The 24,277-nt window shown below is 43.0% G+C and overlaps 1 protein-coding gene across 1 annotated transcript in view; it reads left to right on the top strand.

Annotated features, from left to right (window-relative positions):
- LOC310868127 (uncharacterized protein) overlaps positions 1–24,277 on the top strand; it is a gene marked incomplete at its 3' end in the record, with an annotated part of 119,153 nt that overhangs the window by 21,178 nt on the left and 73,698 nt on the right. The window contains exons 6-9 of the mRNA XM_083778388.1: positions 12,760–12,816; positions 12,979–13,104; positions 13,351–13,364; positions 14,908–15,045. Of these exons, the coding sequence (XP_083634514.1) occupies positions 12,760–12,816; positions 12,979–13,104; positions 13,351–13,364; positions 14,908–15,045 (335 nt within the window). The remainder of the gene's footprint in view (positions 1–12,759; positions 12,817–12,978; positions 13,105–13,350; positions 13,365–14,907; positions 15,046–24,277) is intronic.

The following is a 24,277-nucleotide window of genomic DNA, read 5'->3' as shown; positions in this document are numbered from 1 at the left end:
GGATAGAGCACGGAGGTGTGGCCCGGTCTCCTGCGTGAGGTTTGCACATGTGCAGTGTAAACGGGAACTACGATGGAGTGTTCCAGCAGAGGTGCTAGAGCTGCATGAGAGTTGCTGACCCTGAACTGAAATAATAAAAAGGATATAAAAAAAGAGAATAGAAGTAGATTTTGTATTTATTTAAAAAAAAAGTATATCAATTTCATAACTGTGGAAAAAAGGTTGTGTATAACAGATAAAAGACAAGTACATTTAATAAATGTTAATGTTTTTGTATGTTTTCTTTGGTGGATTTTCCATGTTTTTTAGTACATGTGTCAAACTTTTATTTTTGTGAAATGACAAAGGACATAGATATTGTTCATTCATGTGCTCTGGATGATATAAAACATTTGAAAAGGGAAGGGTGACTGCTGTTCAATTCTCAACTGTTCTGGATCTCATTATTTACATCACAAGTTATGATCTTTCTATCTAGCACCTCTGCTGGAACACTCCATCGCAGTTCCTGTTTACACTGAGCATGTGCAAACCTCCCGCAGGAGACCGGGCCGCACCTCCGTGCTCTATCCTCTTTATTTGTCCTAGCTATCCGAGAGTGTCCGAGGCAAACCTTGTAACTCTTAAGTTTACAAAAACGGCAAATGAAACGATTACAACACAACTCGTGTAACTCATGAACGTGTTTGAAAAAAAAAAATACATTATTATCCTAGACATTCTTAGGAGTTTGCATCATTCTTCGACAGTAAAATTCTTAACATCCAAGCTGGTATCACAAATGTGGCTGCTAACACTAATCCACCAACTGCTAACGCAGCCAATTGTGCCTTGCATGATAGTGTTGATCGCCCTAGGGTAAGTGGTATCCTTCTGTACAGTAGATGAAGACAGCCTCCGCAAAACCATAACACAGATGACATCATCCATATGTTCATTGGACACTATTCCCATCCCCTCCCTCAAAGAGGTCTTAGACCAGGGGTCGGCAACCCAAGATGTTGAATGAGCCATTTTCGACCAAAAAAAATAATTCAAAATCTATCTGGAGCCGCAAAAATGTAAGCCTTAAAATGCTTATATAATGAAGACAAAAGGGCTGCAAGTGGATATTAGCCTATCTATCAAAATAAAAAGTGCGCTATGGTTTAACTTTCATTACGGGCACGTTCGGAAATAGCGCACTGAGCGCACTGTGCAATGCAAACTAATATAGGCGAGTGCGCTTCCGTAATTGTCTGGAAGAGCATTCCATGTTTTCCACACAAGTGTGTCGTGTTTTGGGAGGTTTACAATATCGGTATTTGCCTGTATGCTTATTAATCTGCAGTGACAAACTATCAAACAATAAAAAAGTAACGTTGAAAGACATTTCCAGGGAAAGCATGCTAAGTTTGCATGAATGAGAGAAAGAGGGCTGTTGCAGTCGCAGAACTGCTGAAGAAAGCAGAAGGGAGCAAAGTCAGCAAACTAACTTTTAAGAAGTGGATCGCAGCTTACTCCACCACTCATGCTGGCTGCTGCTATAGTTTCGTTGCAACACGGGAGATAATACGTCTATATGACTCCTTCAACGTCTATATGACTCCTTCATATACTGTAGTCACCGTCTGAACGGCTTGCCACGTTTTATTTATTGTTTGATAAGTTTGTCACTGCAGATTTAGCCATGGTGCGTCATGGCAACTGCAGCCTGTTTTACGCAATCGCTACATTTACATTGTAAACGTGTACATAAACATTCAGATTCCAAATATAAAGTACTCGCCACGTGTGCCACTGGTGTTAAAATGTTGCTGGTACAGCGATTAGCATTGCTGCATCCCGCGTTGTTTAATAAAAAGCATTTTTATCCGAGCTTTTATTTTGCCATTGGCTTTCAACTACGCGCCCCCAACCGGTGTGCAACTGTGGATTTCCCAACCCCGTTTGAGAAAAGTAGCCGGGGCGCTCGGATAAAAATGCTTTTTATTAAACAACGCGGGATGCAGCAATGCTAATCACTGTACCAGCAAATTTCTAACCCCCGTGGCACATGTGGCGAGGACCTTATATTTGAAATCGGAATGTTTATATACACGTTTGGACTGCGATTGCGAAAACAGGCTGCTGTTGCGTCATGGGCTACTGCAGATCAAGCATACAGGAAATCCATCTGCATTGGCTGTGAAGGCATAAGCGTCTGTCCACGAATTGTTAAATCCTCTGTTTTCGTCTGCTATCTTTCTTTTTCTCCCTGTAGAAGCCATAGCGTAGCAGGCACCAGCCTCACACACCCACCGGTTTGTTTATAATAGTGTCTGGCGCGCAGCATGCGTCGCATGCTATGACGCGAATTTTAGTTGACATTATTGAAACTTAATATTTATTCTACACATTTTTACAAATTTGGGAAACTTAAGAATGTTTCTGTCACGTTTTGCCTCCTACAGAAACCATAAATGAAAAATAAAAATGTGAAAAAATAAACTTTATACATTTTCATCGATTTTTTTGTAATGCTACAGAGAGCCACCAGGGGAGTGCTCAAGAGCCGCATGCGGCTCTAGAGCCGCCGGTTGCCGTCATTGGAGAAAAATTGTAAACTGCTCCATAAAATCAGGTGTCTTTCCGGACGCACTGAAAACGGCTGTAGTCAGGCCCCTACTCAAAACACAATCTAGATCCCTCTGTGTTAAGAAACTATAATCATCTCTAATCTGCCCTTTCTGGGCAAAATCATAGAAAACAATTATCTTGAATCAGTTGGATGTGTTTCTCCAGAACAACAAGGTGCATAATAAATTTCAATCCGGCTTCAGAAATGATCATAGCACTGAAACAGCTCTTGTAAAAGTAGTAAATTATCTTAGGTGGCCACTGACGAGAACTATGTATCCGTTCTCCTACTCCTCTTAATACATCGCTTGGAGCACTTTATTGATTTGTCAGGCACAGCCCTGTCTTGGTTTTTGTCATAGTTAACAGAAGCTACTCTGTTAATTTGACTGACTTTGCTCCAGACAAACACAACATCAGTTCTGGTATTCCTCAGGGCTCAATCCTAGGCCCTTTGCTCTTTTCTCTGTACGTACTGCCGTTGGGAGAACTCATTAGCACTCACGTTGTGAACTTCCATTTTATGCTGATGACACCCAGCTATATCTTTCTGTAGACCCAGACTCTGATCTTGACCCATTATTGACTTGTCTAACCAGCATTGAATGTTGGATGAGCGAGAACTTTCTCATGCCAAGTTCTCATAACTAGTTGTGCAGAAAAATCAATATAGTAGAATACCAGGTTACCGTGGATAGTCTCGGTAACCTGGTTGTAGAAAGCATGTTCACGGTAAAGAACCTCTTATCGATGCTGAGCTGAATTTTAATGTGCACATTAATCAGGCTACCAAGACTGCCTTCAGGTGGAGCGAAATGCCTTCACGACGGACGACGTACGTCGCGACGTATATTTTTCCGTCGCAACGTATATTCGAGTACGTCCTGGCGTAAATATCAATTCGTCCCGGCAGAACGGACTCGTCGCGGCTATATCTACCCGTTTGCGACGTAATAGTTTGACTATTATTTTCCGTCGCGCCAGAACGGGACTCGTCGCAGCTATATCTACCCGTTGTGGCGTGAGCTGGACTCGTCACGGCAGAACGTGACTCGTCGCGACTATATCTACCCGTTTGCGACGTGCGCCTCGCCGGTCCGGTCTCCAGGCGAGCCTGCGTCCTTCATATATATTTTTTTCTGCTCTCGTTGGACTTAACTTTAAAAGTCCAATGGAACACCTCTTTGTAACGGGCCGCTGTAGTATAGTGGTCTAATCCCTCGACGCCTCTCTATTCTTTTTTGCTGAGGACGCTGGTTCAATTCCCACTCGCGGCAGACCAAAATTATTATATTTTAGACAGACACACAGACAGACAGACAGACTGTCTGCCTGCCTGTCTGCCTGCCTAATGTATTGTAAATAATGTATTCATTCCATACGGCTATTTTTTTTTAATATAAAAACTTTTGTCTTTCGCGCGATTCGAACCAGCGTCGTCAGCACCAAAACATTGAGAGGCGAGTGATTAAACCGCTAGACTACAGCGGCCATACGTTACAAAGAAGTGTTTCATTGGACTTATAAAGACAATAGCACCCAGCTGCAGTCTCGCAAGGGGAGGGACCGGAAGTGCTTTTATTTCCGGCTTCCACGTGCACAAGCGCACATACACGCACGCGAAATATAATGCAATATGTAATAATCAGCTCATACATTATAAAGACATTATTGCATTATGAAGTTTTATTACAGTATGAGTCGCCTATGTGGAGGTTCTTAATGTAACACATTATTACATTATAGAAAAATCTATTAAGTTATGTGCTCGTCTTTTAATTACATTATGAGCTGATTATTACATTATGAGGTCAGATGTAGAGTTGCTGGCCGCCTCAGCTCCATATATGGAGATCTAGGTGATGATCCAGTCTTTTCAATGTATGGCTATCCAGGGTTTGATGAGGTCAGTGTCGGGATCTTATATCATATGGAAACGGCCATATATGGTGGTGTGACGTGTCATGAGGCGTGACCATATATGGAGGCATGACACGAGGCGTGACATGACACACTTACTGACTGACTGACGGGAAATGCAGGTTTTCATAGTAAATTAAATGCATATGGTCGTGTGTCTGTGGTCTATGGTCTGGACATGGTGTGTGTGGGACAGGGGTATAGCAACTTATTACATTACTTAAATGCCTTGATATCATTATGTTATAATCGACCATATAGGCCTAGCCTATTATTGCATATCATTTTATTATTGTTAGATTTGCATTTCTTCAAATATGCACACTTATACCACCAACTAATAAGCTTTCAATTAAAATATTACCTACAACAAACTACTTCAAACTTTTCCAAACCGACCACGTAATTATGTTTAAGCACAGATGGTACTATATACACCCGGCATTTAAGCGCGCACCAGCAAGTGCGTGTCGTGCACGCGCATTATATTTCGCGTGCGTGTATGTGCGCTTGTGCACGTGGAAGCCGGAAATAAAAGCACTTCCGGTCCCTCCCCTTGCGAGACTGCAGCTGGGTGCTATTGTCTTTATAAGTCCAATGAAACACTTCTTTGTAACGTATGGCCGCTGTAGTCTAGCGGTTTAATCACTCGCCTCTCAATGTTTTGGTGCTGACGACGCTGGTTCGAATCGCGCGAAAGACAAAAGTTTTTATATTAAAAAAAAATAGCCGTATGGAATGAATACATTATTTACAATACATTAGGCAGGCAGACAGGCAGGCAGACAGTCTGTCTGTCTGTCTGTGTGTCTGTCTAAAATATAATAATTTTGGTCTGCCGCGAGTGGGAATTGAACCAGCGTCCTCAGCAAAAAAGAATAGAGAGGCGTCGAGGGATTAGACCACTATACTACAGCGGCCCGTTACAAAGAGGTGTTCCATTGGACTTTTAAAGTTAAGTCCAACGAGAGCAGAAAAAAAAATATATGAAGGACGCAGGCTCGCCTGGAGACCGGACCGGCGAGGCGCACGTCGCAAACGGGTAGATATAGTCGCGACGAGTCACGTTCTGCCGTGACGAGTCCAGCTCACGCCACAACGGGTAGATATAGCTGCGACGAGTCCCGTTCTGGCGCGACGGAAAATAATAGTCAAACTATTACGTCGCAAACGGGTAGATATAGCCGCGACGAGTCCGTTCTGCCGGGACGAATTGATATTTACGCCAGGACGTACTCGAATATACGTTGCGACGGAAAAATATACGTCGCGACGTACGTCGTCCGTCGTGAAGGCATTTCGCTGTCTCTCACTGCCTTTTCTCATCTTCGAAGCATCTCACAAATTAGAGCATATATGTCTTTAGAAGATGCCAAAACGCTGATCCATGCCTTTGTCTTCTCTCGACTTGACTATTGCAATGCCCTTTTTTCTGGCCTACCAAAGAAGACAACAGGAATATTTCAACTTGTACAAAATGTGGCAGCTAGACTTTTAACAAAAGTAAGATGAGAGATCAAATTACTCTGGGTTTAACCTCACTGCACTGGCTCCCTGTGGTTTTTAGGATTAGAAAATTAAATGATGAAGCTCGTAATGGTCTTGCACCTTCTTATCTCCATGATTGTCTGCTTAGATATGTCCCTAACCCCCCAGGTCCTCCACTGCTGGCCTACTTTTTTTTTTTTTTATAAGATATTTTTTTTGCGGCTTACGCCTTTTATTGGTTTTTTTTTTTAAGGGACAGACAGTAGGCTGACAGGAAACGGGAGAGAGATGGTGGGATGACATGCAGTAAAGGCCGTGTCGGGCTCGGGAGTCGAACCCGCGGCACACTGCGACTGGATTACCAGTCGGGTGCCCAGACGGTTACGCCACCGCCTGGGCCACTGCTGGCCTACTTGAACTCCCTAAAAAGGTGTTTACTAAGAAATATGGTGAGACAGTGAAGTAAATATTCCTACTTCAAGTATACTAACTAAACTGGACTAACTAGACAAAGTACGAAGAGTCGGCATCAAAGCCTCAGACGGTCGGATGGAAAAACACGCAGGCAGAGAGATGTGAACTGAAGATCCATGGATGTATTTATTGCAACAACCGAGACAAACAGCAGAGCGCTTCCCCGTGGACCAGGCTTGGCCCACGGGAGCACACGGACAGCCTAACCACCTCTCGTGGCTAGCCTGCTATAAGCCTCCTTAACATTGCAAAATCAGACATTATATGCGTTCTACATCAAACAGAGGTGTTCCAGGGAGGGGTCTAAACCTTTCACATACCAACAGTGGGGGAATGCATAAATAGTGACGTCTGAGATTTAATCAAGTGACCTGTTGGTTTAAACAATAGAATGCTAATTCCTGTCGCACCTAGCCGAGCCAGGCTACTTCACTATGCACAGACTCCCACATTGACTTTACAGATTCCCACATTGACTTTAGCACAGTAGAATTATTCGTCCAGATACGACATTCCCCCCTTGACCATCACCAGATGGTCACATAAAAATATGGAACAATAATTCTATTACACCCCCCTTGACCCAATCACATGACATACTAAACATAAGAAAAGAACAACAGAAAGCGACACTCCAAAGGTTCCCAAAAATAATTCCAGGCATATTCATGCATATACGATAATTGACATTTGCACTTTACATTTTTAGGATATACAGTTTGCCCTGATAGTTGAATATTACCGCTTTCTTGACATTTAGGACGTCATAACATATACGTTTATATTGCTTTAAATACAGATTCTGCTCCACTAAGGCATGAGTTCTCCTTAACAGGCCAGAGTCTAAGCTATAATAACGAATACTCTCTTCACGTCTTGAGGAAAACCTCTTGATTCATAATAGGCTATACTTATGACTCAATTTATCTAATTATTTACTCCAATTTAAACCACTTTTCTGACAACTAGGTAATCTTCAAAAAATGCAAAAATGGAACATGATTTAGCACAATTAACTGACATTTAAACACACCACACCTTTGTCTTACCCCTGTGTTTCCATTTTGAAACACACAAGTTTTTGCAGACACGCTTAATAATCCATTTATATTTTGAAACTATTTCCCTTCAAAAGTTTGATCCGGACAACAGCACGCTGCGATTTCATTATTCCGGTTATTATTCTGTATTTTAAATCTTTCTCAAATATAATTCCTCCCTTCTAAACATGTGACGTACCTGAAGGCATTCGTGGTCAAACTGAGGAACTGCATCATGTTATGAAGAAAACTTGTTGCAATGTTTTTTCCGCGCACTGCCACTCACGTGTGTCCATTGTTCTTTCGTGTCCCGTCCAACACACAGTCACACTCCCCCCTTCCAGACCTTATGAATATGAAATATCACATAATGACTGGAAAGAAAAATATGAACGCTCGTGCAGCTACAGGCCGATCGAAACGCAACATCGTGAGCTTGCAGAGCTGCTCTGTTTGAAGAATGAAGAATGAATGAAAACGTGGTCGCCGCTTGCGACCGCTGACGAGATGAATCGCGCCGTCTCGCCGCACCCCGTGATGAAAGCTCTCGGTCGCCGCATTGTCGGAGACCCCCCTCGGTGAATACTCTCTCGGTGAAGGCCTGTGTAGAACGCCTCCCTCCTGGCCGCTGCATGCTTGCCGTGAAGAGACGCATCCGCTCACCGCTTGTAGAGCCTATTTCCCCGCATGGGACCACCGCCTCTTCCGTCGAGATGTGGAGATCCGCAGGTCGCCATCCGATGCGCTGTAGAGGCGCTTCCTCCCGCTGCTCCACGGCGTGTCTGGAGGGCCGCTCCCTTCGCTTCGTCGCCGATCCCTTTGTTCCGCCGTTCGCCGAAAAAAAAATCAAAACTCAACGCCAATTTTGTCAAAATTGTCCACTGGTCCATTGTTCGTTTTGCCTGGAATGGAATGACCATCCCATAACTGTTTGTTCAGGCTCCATTATGAAGTAAATATTCCTACTTCAAGTATACTAACTAAACTGGACTAACTAGACAAAGTACGAAGAGTCGGCATCAAAGCCTCAGACGGTCGGATGGAAAAACACGCAGGCAGAGAGATGTGAACTGAAGATCCATGGATGTATTTATTGCAACAACCGAGACAAACAGCAAAGCGCTTCCCCGTGGACCAGGCTTGGCCCACGGGAGCACACGGACAGCCTAACCACCTCTCGTGGCTAGCCTGCTATAAGCCTCCTTAACATTGCAAAATCAGACATTATATGCGTTCTACATCAAACAGAGGTGTTCCAGGGAGGGGTCTAAACCTTTCACATACCAACAGTGGGGGAATGCATAAATAGTGACGTCTGAGATTTAATCAAGTGACCTGTTGGTTTAAACAATAGAATGCTAATTCCTGTCGCACCTAGCCGAGCCAGGCTACTTCACTATGCACAGACTCCCACATTGACTTTACAGATTCCCACATTGACTTTAGCACAGTAGAATTATTCGTCCAGATACGACATTCCCCCCTTGACCATCACCAGATGGTCACATAAAAATATGGAACAATAATTCTATTACACCCCCCTTGACCCAATCACATGACATACTAAACATAAGAAAAGAACAACAGAAAGCGACACTCCAAAGGTTCCCAAAAATAATTCCAGGCATATTCATGCATATACGATAATTGACATTTGCACTTTACATTTTTAGGATATACAGTTTGCCCTGATAGTTGAATATTACCGCTTTCTTGACATTTAGGACGTCATAACATATACGTTTATATTGCTTTAAATACAGATTCTGCTCCACTAAGGCATGAGTTCTCCTTAACAGGCCAGAGTCTAAGCTATAATAACGAATACTCTCTTCACGTCTTGAGGAAAACCTCTTGATTCATAATAGGCTATACTTATGACTCAATTTATCTAATTATTTACTCCAATTTAAACCACTTTTCTGACAACTAGGTAATCTTCAAAAAATGCAAAAATGGAACATGATTTAGCACAATTAACTGACATTTAAACACACCACACCTTTGTCTTACCCCTGTGTTTCCATTTTGAAACACACAAGTTTTTGCAGACACGCTTAATAATCCATTTATATTTTGAAACTATTTCCCTTCAAAAGTTTGATCCGGACAACAGCACGCTGCGATTTCATTATTCCGGACCCCTTTATAGGCCAGAGTAAATGACAAATCTACCTACGCTGCTACTGTTTCCTCACTCACTTCCAAAGATCCAAGTTATCTCGATATTAACAGCAAAACCTCGCACGTCGTTGGCAACTAACTGCCTTTTTAGTTGACTATTATTTGCAAACTAAATTTCATACGAGAAAACAATAATTAGCTCTATTAATTACCAAGACGAATTACCACTGACGCGTAAGTGGGAGGACCGCTCCCGTCCGCCTGACACAGCCACATACATTGTTTCAGTAGAGCTAAACATTATTTAACCATTTCCAAGACCCTATAGGCTCTTTAATCAACTTTTTAACTAATTTAAACTTCGACAAAACACACATCAACACATGCCTACATTATATGTTGAATAAACTTACATTACACAAACGTTTTTGAATACAGATAGATTGTTGAATCTCTTCCATCTGTTATAAATGAACTCTTTTAATGTCCTCTTCCATTGTCTCTTAACTTGCTTAATATCTATTATTCATTTGAGAAAAAATCAATCTACTTTAAAAAACAGTCGCTGCTCCAAGATGAAGCGATAAACCAATATCAATGCTACTTTTTCATCAAAGTTACTTTTAGTCCCATACTAGGCCTACAGAATGACCGAGTAAGGTTAATAGACTTAACTATTCCTGACTACCATTTTCACTCTGGTTACTTTAGCCCACAACTTCGACACAGAACTATTCATACTGTATTTTAAATCTTTCTCAAATATAATTCCTCCCTTCTAAACATGTGACGTACCTGAAGGCATTCGTGGTAAAACTGAGGAACTGCATCATGTTATGAAGAAAACTTGTTGCAATGTTTTTTCCGCGCACTGCCACTCACGTGTGTCCATTGTTCTTTCGTGTCCCGTCCAACACACAGTCACACTCCCCCCTTCCAGACCTTATGAATATGAAATATCACATAATGACTGGAAAGAAAAATATGAACGCTCGTGCAGCTACAGGCCGATCGAAACGCAACATCGTGAGCTTGCAGAGCTGCTCTGTTTGAAGAATGAATGAAAACGTGGTCGCCGCTTGCGACCACTGACGAGATGAATCGCGCCGTCTCGCCGCACCCCGTGATGAAAGCTCTCGGTCGCCGCATTGTCGGAGACCCCCCTCGGTGAAGACTCTCTCGGTGAAGGCCTGTGTAGAACGCCTCCCTCCTGGCCGCTGCATGCTTGCCGTGAAGAGACGCATCCGCTCACCGCTTGTAGAGCCTATTTCCCCGCATGGGACCACCGCCTCTTCCGTCGAGATGTGGAGATCCGCAGGTCGCCATCCGATGCGCTGTAGAGGCGCTTCCTCCCGCTGCTCCACGGCGTGTCTGGAGGGCCGCTCCCTTCGCTTCGTCGCCGATCCCTTTGTTCCGCCGTTCGCCGAAAAAAAAAAAATCAAAACTCAACGCCAATTTTGTCAAAATTGTCCACTGGTCCATTGTTCGTTTTGCCTGGAATGGAATGACCATCCCATAACTGTTTGTTCAGGCTCCATTATGAAGTAAATATTCCTACTTCAAGTATACTAACTAAACTGGACTAACTAGACAAAGTACGAAGAGTCGGCATCAAAGCCTCAGACGGTCGGATGGAAAAACACGCAGGCAGAGAGATGTGAACTGAAGATCCATGGATGTATTTATTGCAACAACCGAGACAAACAGCAGAGCGCTTCCCCGTGGACCAGGCTTGGCCCACGGGAGCACACGAACAGCCTAACCACCTCTCGTGGCTAGCCTGCTATAAGCCTCCTTAACATTGCAAAATCAGACATTATATGCGTTCTACATCAAACAGAGGTGTTCCAGGGAGGGGTCTAAACCTTCCACATACCAACAGTGGGGGAATGCATAAATAGTGACGTCTGAGATTTAATCAAGTGACCTGTTGGTTTAAACAATAGAATGCTAATTCCTGTCGCACCTAGCCGAGCCAGGCTACTTCACTATGCACAGACTCCCACATTGACTTTACATATTCCCACATTGACTTTAGCACAGTAGAATTATTCGTCCAGATACGACAACAGCCTTCTGCTTCTATGGGCCAACGGCCTGGAATAAACTACCACTACAGCTCAGACAGACTATAGACATCTTTAAGACACAGTTTAAGACTCACCTCTTCACTCTTGCTTTTAGTTGAGTTTTTAAATATCTGTTCTTATTATTGTACCACTGTCCTTGCCTGATTTGCCACTGTTGTTAGCCATGCTCTTTGCTACTATCCTATTGTTTTAACTGCCTGCCTGTTTAAATGTTGTTGTTTGTTTAGATTTATTTTAGTTTTTTGCCAATTTAATCCAATATCACGACAACAATATTTTATTGTACAATCGTTTTTATATAATTTTTATATATAACCTAGATAATCAATTTGTAATTTAGCTGATCGACTATTCATCTTTTATGCAGATAGATAGATGTTGTTCTATCATAGATAGATGTTGTTCTATCATGTGACATTTGGTTCAGGGCAGGCTGCTCAATGGTGAATTAGTATTGTAACATACTAATTCACCTGCGAAATGTGTTACTACTGCCACAGGTCGACGGGTGTGTAGGCTAAAAAGGCTTTAGGAAAAACGGGTTTGCCCGATTGGCTGCCATGCAGCCAATCGGGCACTATGTCAATCAAGTCCCGACTTATGTCCCAGTAGCTACCCTCGATCAGACCCACTAGGGAAAGACCAGGGCCACACAATCCGTTGAATCCACTCCGGAACTACTCTTCTGGGACTGGGAGGTACAATTCTGGCATGTGGAGGGACTAGGCTCTGTGGGTTGACTCCTGTTCTGGCCCCTCCTACGTCTCACCAGGTCCACTCCTGCTCTCACTAGGAGTACCGCCAGGACCTGTGCGTTGCACCAGACACTTTATTCAGGAGAATAAAGTAAATAATGACTAATATTTACCCAGACAAGTGAGTTCTTGACAAGGGGATCAAAAATGTAATGTCAAGCTTTGTGTGTCTATGTGTATGAGCATGGGATGTGATGTATGAGGATGTATGATGATAAGAGCACCCCTTCACTTCACATGAGTGTGATGTTTTTTTGTCTTTATTTCTAGCCGCCCCACACCTCCCTGTGTGTAAAGAGTCAACGTTGACATTACTAGCAGTGGAAAGTGAAGATGGTCATGATGATGAAAACAGAGAGACAGAGCCTGTAGCCAGCACTTCAACTCAACACATGAAAACACAAGCTGATGTAGAGGACTGTGGAACATCACAGCCAACTAGTGATGACCAGCTCCTCTCTTCACACTGTTCTGAATCTGACACTGAAGACAGTGAGTGGGAGAACAGTGAAGATCAGTCAACTGAATCTGACGACAGTGAGTGGGAGAACAGTGAAGATCTGTCGACTGAATCTGACACTGAAGACAGTGATGATTGTTTGGAGACCAGTGAAGGTCAGTCAACTTCAAACACACTGAAATCACACAAGACTCAACATGTGGAAGGACAAAGATTGTCTTTGAGCAGCAAGCTGTCCCAGGACCTGAAATCATCAAAACAAACTCCCTCCATGAGGACTCATACAGGGGAAAAGCCCTTTATTTGTGATGTGTGTGGTAAAGGCTGTTCTCAGAATGGTGATCTAAAAGCACACATGAGGACTCATACAAGGGAAACTCTGACTTGTGATGTGTTCTCAGAAGGCTGTACCATGGTATGGTATGGGTACATTTTATGAATGGATTAAATAGGCCCGGGCCCTCAAGGTGTTAACTTGTAACATGTGTGGTAAAGACTTTGCTATCAATCGTGATCTAAAAAAACACATGAGGACTCCTAAAAGGGAAAAGCCCATTGTCACTCATACAGGGGGGGGGAACCCTTTGGTTGCAGCTAGGGGCAAATGCTTGGGTCAAAATGCACATCTGAAGCTAATGAGAAATACAGGGAAGAAGTGGTTAGTTGTATTGTAATAAATGCACATCTTCCCCATTAACCCATTTGAGTTGACACATGATATAACACAGACAATTGAATGATCCTTCATTCTAATCCACGCAATGACAAGTGATAGATACTAAAACATTGGAATCACATAATCTGACAATATCAACATGACTGACTAAAGACCACCACGATTAACTTTTTTATATTGATTAACTTTTTTATATTGATTATCGTTTGTATGTAAAACCTATTTAAACATGATGATTTTGACATTTGCCTGACATTTTGCCTTAGGTAGATTATTTCTCAATTGTGACACTGTTTTAGGCATTGACCTTTTATACCGTTGGACATCAAAATACTTCCTTAATGTCAACAAGTCCATGACCATGATCACAACACCAGACCAACACGTTCATCCCAGATTTGTCTCCAACAAGGGGTTAAATCTATTTTTTTTCCTATGGAGCAGTGGTTCCCAAACTGGTGCGTGCAGCATGTGCAGGTTATTACCGATATAATGAACAACTCTTGACCATGTACTTTAACTGTAGAGGTAGTATTTATTTGGCTTTGTTAGTTCGTTCACACTTGTATATCTGTTATCATCACATGTACATGTGTGTGTGTGTGTATATATATATATATATCCCCGCAGGCAGACAGTCGCGCACGTTTTCGGCTGCGCACAGCAGCTGCGCACAGTTTTTAGACAGCTGGTGGATGGAAAAGAAGCTCCGCCTCCGCGCCCGACTGACGCGGAGGAGAGCGCGTCCGGGAATCTGTCCGTCGCATCAGTCAGCCGCGGAGGTGGAGCTTATTTCCCATCCACCAGCTGTCTATAAACCCCACGAAGAAGAAGGGCTTCAGGTTCTTCTGACGCGTCTGGGCGCGACAGTGTGCCCAGGCTCAGCAGGCTGTGTGTGTGTGACCGACCTCATGCTTCCATCAATGCATGCTTCACCTCCCAATGTATGAATTAATGGACCATATTGTAAAATGATTTGAGTAGGCACGTATAGTGCATAGAAAAGTCCTATAATAAAAAATGCAATACATTATGTGTGTCCAAGCAGTGGTGTGCCGTCAGGGCCAGCAAGGCCTTCTCTGCTGCCCCTGCACTTGCCTGATGCAGAAATGTATATTTTATAATAAATATTACTTTTTAGAAAATATATTGTATTTATGTTGCTTCCATCATTTCACTGTCTCTCATTCAGACAGGCTGGACACGCTGCTTTCATTCTGTGCAGGTACAACAGCGCATGCTTTTTTAAACCAATGAGATTATATCCTTGTGTTGTCCCCAGGTAAAATTCTCTACCGTGAGGCCTTCAGAAACTCGACTGAGGGCCCTTGCTGTTGAAATGAATGGGAGCAATATAGAGATTGACAGGTTCCTTAGCCAATCAGATTTCGAGTTTGCCCTGCTGGGTGTTTTCTTTCAAGTACCAGGGCCAGCCAGCTGGCCTTTGGTGACGTTAACGTCTTGCTTGGATCCCATCGCTGGGGGAAAATCTTGTCCAATGAGAAAAGAGAATCGGCTGTTTGAAACTTTCTGCACGAGTTCCCTTCTGTGGGTTGATTGAGCTCGCTAAATTAAGAGATTTAACTCACAAACAAACGCGGAAAACGGCCAAAGGAGGAGAAGAAACAGATTAAGTGGTGGATTCACAGTCAAAGCATTTTTCGAGAAGGAAGGACTTTTTAAGAAAAGCTTGCAGGCATAGGCGGAGCTTGAACTTGACGCCTGGGGGTGCGACAGCTTGGTGAACGACACCTCTTTTTTTTTTACCTTTATTTTATTATTTTAGCGTTTTTACAATGTCCTAACCCCTAAAAATTAGTTATTTAGGTAGTACAGCAGCTCACACACAAACACACATGCACTACAGCCGTACAGCGAGTCATCATATCATGATAAGATTACAAACTACAGTCAGAAGCCAGAAGTTAAGTATTTATTTTGCCAGGGGGGTGCAGTGCCCCCCCTGCACCCCCCCCAAGCTCCGCCCATGCTTGCAGGGTAGACCATTGGTATGATGCAGGGCAGGCAGCCATGGTAAGGATGTTTATATACTTTTTATATACATGCGATCGCGATGCGACGCAGCTTATTGATGATTGATCGTTTTATAGGTTATGGTTGTGCACTTCAGGATTTGGGTTGTCCGTGCTGACAGGGTGTGTCTCATGTGGCTGTGCGCTGCGGAGCCACTTGTGTGTGTGTGTGCGTGTGCGTGCGTGTGTGTGTTTAGTCCCCGCCAGTGCAGCATGGCTGGGATACTACAGAGCCTGATATGAGTGTGGTTCAGTTCCACCAATTCTTGCGTGGTTTAATGTTGTATAAGAACATATGACAGGTTGTTGGGGGGGGGGGGGGGGTATAGTATAGGGTATAGGGGGTATAATTCATTACGGCCACTGCGTCCAAGCCACTTAACAAAACAAAAAATAGGGAAAATATTATTTCCCTTGCGAGAGAGAGAGAGACACAGGTTCAAGTTCAGGTGATTGTCTGAACATTTACTGCACGACTTCAAGCCGCGCTCCTCATATACGCTGAGTTGGCGGTGCCCGAGATCGTACCCGCATGACCTTGCGGTTGAACTCTGACTTACTTACTTAAACCAGTAAATCCTGAAATGTATCATAGGCTATAGTTACAACGGAGCAGTTTAACGTCATGACCATGCAGGACACACACGCGCGTCGCGCGCACGTGCACACATGCATGCACACCAACACACACAATATGTGACATACCATAATGTAGAAGCACAGCTATAATGCATTGTCAAGGAGATGGATGATTACTGGAGGAAGTAAAATGCTAAAGCGATCCAACACGCACACGGCCGCGCGCGCGCACACACACACACACACACACACACACACACACACACACAGGCACATGTAAGACTGATTTTAATAAGACAGATTTTTTTCTCCAATGGAAATATCCTAAAAACCTGGGTCGTATTATAATCGGGAACTAGACTATTATGGTCTTCGATGTTATTTTTCCACAAATGAGTCTTGAAAAATGGCGAAAAATGTCGTCTTATAATCAGAGTCGTCTTATATTCGGCACAATAGAGTATTTGTGTTCAAATAAACAAGAACTACAAGAATGCCTTGTACAAACTACAAGAATGCCTTGTACAAACTAAGGACACAGACAGCTGGCAATGCAGCGCAGTCATAGACAAACATGCCATTGCATTCAGCCAATAGGAAACAATTAGTTACAATGAGGCAACACTTTCTATTTACTGACAATACAGTTGGCATATAAACTGTCAGTCGACACACAGCAGACATCAATCATGGACAAAAGAAACAGCCTCCTCCACAAGCACGCACGCACGTGACACATGCATGTACGCATGCACGCACGCACAGTATGTGTGCAGTCTGCGCGCACACACACACTTATTCCAAAATGCATTCCTATGCACTTGCAAGAGTATACGTGCATACAGCATACAAACCTCTCTCTCTCTCTCTCTGTACTCTATTACCCAATCCTGCCCTGGCATGGAAAACCCCAGCTACAACCTACTTAAGGAACTGATAGAGGCTGTCTCTCAGCACACCGCAGGCAGCACACACACATGCACACACACACGCACACGCACACAGACAAACAGACACTTGGGGCCCTAGAAGCTTTGTAAGAAGAGAAACCTGACACAGTCACACACCTGCACAGACAGACCCTCACACAGAGACACCTGACAGACACACCTGCACAGACAGACCCTCACTCAGAGACACCTGACAGACACACACTTGCACAGACAGACCCTCACTCAGAGACACCTGACAGACACACACCTGCACAGACAGACCCTCACTCAGAGACATGGGCAAGCCGACCAATCATTGTGGAGGCAAGACAAGACTCCTGGCAGCTCTGAGCATCCTCCTCATCCTTATAGCCTCATCATCGACACACGGTCAGGTGAGTGTTGTGCACAAACCTTTTTATTCACATTATTGTTTACTTTTGCTTTATATGGTCAATGGGAAATGTGTGTGGCCAGTGAACAATTGTAACTAAGTATTACTAATATTAATACTAAGTTGTTAAATCCGGTGCGGCCGGCTGTCCGCTTACACCCTGCAGACCATCAACAGGTCCTGTCACATCACTGCTATCATGTGAGTATACATGTGTCCTCAGTTCACACACATATAGTAGCCCGGTGGTTCTCTTCTCAACCTGTTTAAAATTAGAACAAAAGAGCATTACATAAAAGTATTCAACAAACTATGTGCTATAAATTAAATAACTGGCAAACATTGTCAAATTGTTTGTCAAATAAAAAAGGCAAGCCCATAGTTTGTTGAATTGATTGGTCCTAAATAACATGGTTCTGCCACCTGTTGGCTTGCGTCCACCTATGCCTGGTCCTTCCAGGTAATTCTGAGTCATGTTGTGACATAAATAAATAAAAAGACAAATATGCGATTTTGGAGGGAGATAAGCATCTCCCTCCAAAATCACATATATATATATTTATGTCATAACATTTTCACAGTACGCAGAATGGGTACATTTCAAACGAAAGTACAGTAGGCCTAAATGCAAAAGCATTAATGACGTAGAAATATTATACACTTATATGAAAAAAGGGAAATCATCATATACTAATAATATGCATGACACCAGCACCCTAAAGTAGTAAGTAAAGTCTTGCCGGTCCACATTTCTTAATGGCTGTTGGTAGGGCGTTCCACCTTTTTTTTCAAGACTGCTCTCAAAGGGCACCTACGGACGGCTGCAATTCGAAACTGGCCCCCGTAAAACCTGAATCCCACCCACCCCTTTTCCCCCTCACTGTATATGTTTTTACCCCCTATGATGATGTCCTGCCTTTAGCTATATAAAAGAGTATATTTGTACGTCTTGTATTGTTATGATGAATTGAACATGGTGGGCCCTATTGTAAACAAGTGTAATACTTAACAGTTTTGTATTGAGTTGTGCTGTACTGTACTGTACTGTAATTCTCCGATCTGTTAATGTAGACGGGCTGCTGTACCAGGTATATCGGACCTCATATATACAGGGTTCAAGTTGTCCTTCCACTCCATCTGCCTTGTGTAGTGCACCCGAACGGCTGTGAGATTCAAATCTCTGTGTACTGTTTGTTCCTTAACTGTTCCCACCACGTCACTGGAGGATCCAGTGAATGACGTAGCGGCTGGTTGGTGAAGTCAGTCAGTCGGAACCCCAGGACCCTACAGCGACTCGCCTGTAAGGCCTGGGTATCTATTGAACTGCTGACGAAGAGAGAGCACCGCACTTTACCCCCAGCGTCTCGCCTAAAGGATAGAGCGGCCCGTGTTATTAAGGACACCCCCAGCGTCTCGCCTGAGGAGTCTGGCCGTTGAACACAGAGGTCATAGCATCTCGCCTGTGACATGAGTTGGGATGAAATGCAGACTTTAGTAGATTTCTTCTCTTTGTCCTGACCGTGCATGGCAATTGAGACAACTGACATATCGCTCACCCAATAGTGCATGATTATACCCTGGAAACATAGTTCAGAATGTGCTTACTGTGGGGACTGAACGACACCAAGACACTCAATGGTACAGAATCTCGCCTATATGCGGTTTTATTATATGAACAGACCCGTGGGCATGGGCTTGAAAATGCGGTCAAATCATAATGCACAAAATATAACAAATGTCACTGGTGGGAGCTCCAGGCTTTCCCTACTTTCCCTATGGGTGGCGCTGGCCGGCTCTGTCCCTACCAAGGTCCTCACGGGGAATCTGTGTCAGCGTTATAATGTTCCTCCTGGCTGAGACACAATGACGGGGGCTTTGCCCTTCCCCGCCTCAATCTCACCAGAGGAGTTACGAGTGAACTCAGTTAGTATCGGGAGCGTGTTGCCGCCAGTGCATGGCCCGACCTGTCTCTCAGCGCGTCATGGGAGAAGTGAGGGCAGAGGCAGCCTCGCCTACATGTTGTCTGTCTGTCTGGCTCCACAGGTGGTCTTGATTGGTATTCATGAACTTGAGACAACATGTAGGCGGGCACGTAGCGGCCGTCTACCAGCTGGCCGAGTGTTAGGCGTGGCCTTCTCAGCTGCACTCTGCCTCTCTCCCACTGGCTCTCTCGGGACCCATGCCTACCTGGCGGCCTGTTGCCTAGCGACATGCCACATTACGTTCTGCATTAAATTCAATATTAATTAAACAGGTTACTCACCAAATTAAACGGATACAAGACCTTTGATTCACCAAAAGTGTGAAGATTTATAATTAAGTTGTAGTTGCATAAAAAAATTATATAATCCAAAAAATAAGGAAAATGAGCTAGGAAGGTTGTTTAAGAAAACTGGAGATATATGGTAAATAACTACTACGTTTCTAAACTGGGCTATCTACTTTCTTTGAAAAGCTTAGAGCATCCTCAGCGATCTGGTACCTCTCCTCTCCCCTCCGGACTGAAGACTGGGACCCGACCCTCTGCTCTGAGGGGTTTTATACTGTATGTTCAAAAACTGTTTGGCGAACAACGCTAATGATCTCATCACACTAATGAAATCAATCACCACTAAACCGCCATATTCCCGATTTGGACTCTTCCTTATCAGCGCGCCCGGTGCAGATGTCTTAGCAGATTTATCTTCACCCCCGGACCCTGGCACCTTTGTCTTCAAAAGTTCCCTCGACGGTGGTAGGGCCTCACAGTGGGTCCGTCCTGGCCTTGACCCCCCCTTGACCTCGGCCGTATGGAATCTTGTCCTCTGACCCGCTGTACATCCTTCTCCAGAGTTGTTGTTGAAGACGCCCCATAGCCCATTTCCATGTAGGACGGGAGTTACGATTCCTCTGATATGGATTGAAACCCGCCTGTCGGGGACCGCTCTTGTTGTGTCGCTCCCTTCGCTGCTTGGGGAAGATCACATCATGTACTGGGTGAGACCTTGGTCTCTCACGGGCAGGAGGCTGGGAGGTTACCGGCCTTTGCAGTTCCTCTCCTGTTTACCATCCCCTAAATTCCTGTGGGCGCCCGGACCTTCACTTATCCATGAGGTCACCATGTTGACAGTTAATAAATTCAAAATTCAAATTCAAAATCAATCAATCAATCAATCAATCAATAGGACCGATTCAAACACAATTCAATGCCTCAACTCCCACAATTCCAAGTGCTTGTCAGTGTGGGGGGTAGGTGCCCAGTTCAAATATGATATATATACAGTATATTGTCAGGGGGTCACAGACACGGTGCCTGCAGATACCTGCACCTGCATATGCCTCCGCATTTCCATAGGACCAAGTGGGTCGACAAGGGCCAGAAATAATTCCAATTTCGGCCACCTTCTGCAAAATGTTGTACTATTTTTGGTGCATGGCGGTCAGAGCTATAGGCCAAATAGGGCCAAATGAAGTGGCGATGTGTAATGCTGCATGCTACTGATTGGCCCGTGGTCATGATGTTTCAAGAGTAGACTATTTTGCTCTCCCCCTGCAGGACTTCATAAACAGTATTATTTATTAGATAACACTAGAACTCTAGTTTCCTCAACACAGGTGAAAGGAGTCAAGGACTAGGGGCTCTATCTTGCCCTTACCCCTTATCCCTAAACTTATTTGCAATTTTTTTAACCATTTAAAAATATTTCAACTAGCCAATCTACATCGACACATTGTTAGCTTGTAGATCGGCTATTTGTACTGTTTTAAAATGTTTTAAAATAGTAAAAAATAGCAAATAAGTTTAGGGATATAGGGGTAAGGGGTGGCGGCGCATGATATAGGACCTAGATCTACAACAGCAGTGTGTACCTTTTTTTTTCTTTTCTGTGAAGGACCCCTAATGATATGTATTTGCCTCCCCCCCCCCCCCCCCCCCCCCCCTTCATTCCAAGGACTGGGTTATTCGCAGAATGCGCTGTGTTGAGTGAGTACAACAAGACATGTTCCTCTCTTTTGGTCTTCTTTGTGTGTGTGTGTGTGTGTGTGTGTGTGTGTGTGCGTGTGTGTGCGTGCGTCATTAATGTAACATCTCATTGAATATAATGTCTGTCTCTCTGCTGTTTCCTTACAGTGAAAAGAGGAGAAAAGAGAAAAGCTACTCTCCACTACTGTAGCTGTGTATCTGTACTCTGCACTACAGTAGCTGTGTATCTTCAGAATCACATACCTACCTTTTACCTGCACTATATACTTGTACTTATACTGTTTAATACTGTATTGGATCACATTGTAGCCTATTGAGGGCATCCTATGCCCCGCTTTGTCTGTACCCCATAGCAATGATTTGATTGGCTGAGCAATGTGTGTACCCCATAGCGATGATTTTACTGGCTGATTCTCCATTCATTGTCAGTGGCAATGGTTTGTGTTATGCAGAATCTACACTATAGCTGTTCATAGGAGGGGCTAGCGCCCCTCAAAAATCTATAATTGATAGCTTGATAAAATGATTAATTTACAATTGATCAGTGGGCATGACATTACAGGTGAGAAATGTCAAAACGTAACAAAACAAAAGTGAAATCACACCTTTTCATGTCACGGACCCCTAAATCCATATGTGAGTCATTCCAGGAAACCGGTAAGATTTGCAGTCCCCTCTGACCTGATGTATTTTATCGATTGAGTCACCAAAATGTATTTTTAAAAGCTTTTTTCATCAATTTAAATGTTCCCTTTTTAATATTGTGTAAACATTTACATGGATTTTATCTTCATATTAGAAATGACGTTGCTTTCTTTCAGTATACATTTGGCCACAGAACCCATCTGAAAATGTTTTGTGCCAGGGATCCCTAGAAGAGAAGATTTGTGTTAAAATAATTCAAGTTGACCTACGTAAGTGTTACAATAGGTGCTATATGGTCACTTTGACATTATTGTCCTGATCTGTTTTATAAACAGAAAATTAAGTATTATTAATGTACAAAACTGTAGCTTCGATTGATTGAAGAAGCATGAAAACATTATGTTTTATTATTAAGTGACCACACTCTGCTGTCGGGAAGAAACCACCTAACTCCAAAATCGTCATTTTTCAGAAAATGAAAAATATGCATTTTTCAGGAAATTTAGAAAACCTTATATTTTTAAAACAAAGCAATACTGCCTCGTCAAAGTCGATGGTGTGAATTTATATATTGTGCTTGTCAATTACTTCTTGCATGAGAGGGGGAGAGGTGGTGGAGTTAACTGCAGACAGTTTGAGGGTCCAATTGAGTTGAGGTTTCGTCCGAAGCGCTTTTCTGTACTTTCGATTGGTTCAACATATTTCTAACCAAAACACAGACGTGAATGGTGTTGAATAGCACTGATGTATGCAAAAAAAACAACTCAAAAATTAAGTTGGGTGTTTTCCTCCCGACAGCAACGATATGTACAAACTGTAGCTTTGATTATTTAAAGAAGCATGAAAACATAATTATTATGAAGTTGACCACACACAGATTAGTATTTTTTTTATACTGAGCCTCTCTGAGAGGAGATTAAACCCTTTGTTCTGAAGACTAATATTTAACTGATACTACCACATAATAAAGTAACACGTCTTCAATAATATGTGTGCTTCTTCATTCTGTTTGTCTAAAATAAAGTTTGTCATTGAACCATATATACATAACCTTTCTCAGTTCAGATAATAATGCAATATCATTCAAACAGACCAATTTCTAATTGGTGTAGTCAGCTGTGGGGTGGGGGTAGGGAACTGTGATGGACATTGTGCATTTGTTTGTTTAACTGTATGTAATGTTATTTGTGCTGCCATGGGGATGTGGGGGGGGGGGGGGAACATATGTGAATAATTGCTTGAAATTACTATGTTGTAAAGAAAAATCAATAAACATATGTTAAAAAAACAGACCAATTTCATAATTAGCTTTTTTTCACATGCAGTCATATTAGCCATGCACTTGCCCAAATGTGACCGATTATTTTAGCCAAAGGAGTGCAAAACGAATGGTTGCAATGTATTTCTAATATAATTCCTAGTTTGACACATGCTACTTAAAGCATCATTCAAATTTGATTTGCCTTTTTTAGGTTTTTATTGGTACTCCAACTTTCAACCCCTGAATTTACCATGATCCACACATTTTCAATACAGCAATTTATGTATTGAAAAAACGATTACTATTGCAATTTAATTTGTAGATTGCCAATGGCTAGCCTAGTCTCTACTGTATGGTTGCTAGGAAGCATTCTGCACAAAGGTGTAGGCCTAATGATAAATGGTCATATAATGGTCTCTTTCAGTCATTGCCTACACATGGATTCAGGAGTGATTGATTGAACATTGTATCCATAGTTACTGTAGTTTGCAGTAGAATGGGTACTGTTGAGAGCGTAACATGGTTTCATTAGATGTTTAACAGTAATGTGACTGTTGAGAGCGTAACATGGTTTCATTGTACGCTCTCAGATTAGATGTTTAACAGTAATGTAACTGTTGAGAGCGTAACATGGTTTCATTAGATGTTTAACAGTAATGTGACTGTTGAGAGCGTAACATGGTTTCATTGATCAGATTAGATGTTTAACAGTAATGTGACTGTTGAGAGCGTAACATGGTTTCATTGTACGCTCTCAAGAGTTAAAAATCTACAAGGCTCCATTTGGTTACCAACTCTCCATCATGTAGCTGCATGGGGACCACCTGGAACCCCCTCAAGGACC

Source organism: Protomyctophum parallelum, assembly GCF_964188405.1.
Source record: "Protomyctophum parallelum genome assembly, chromosome: 12".
Classification (NCBI taxonomy): Eukaryota; Metazoa; Chordata; class Actinopteri; order Myctophiformes; family Myctophidae; genus Protomyctophum; species Protomyctophum parallelum.
This window is presented reverse-complemented; position numbering and strand designations above follow the sequence as displayed.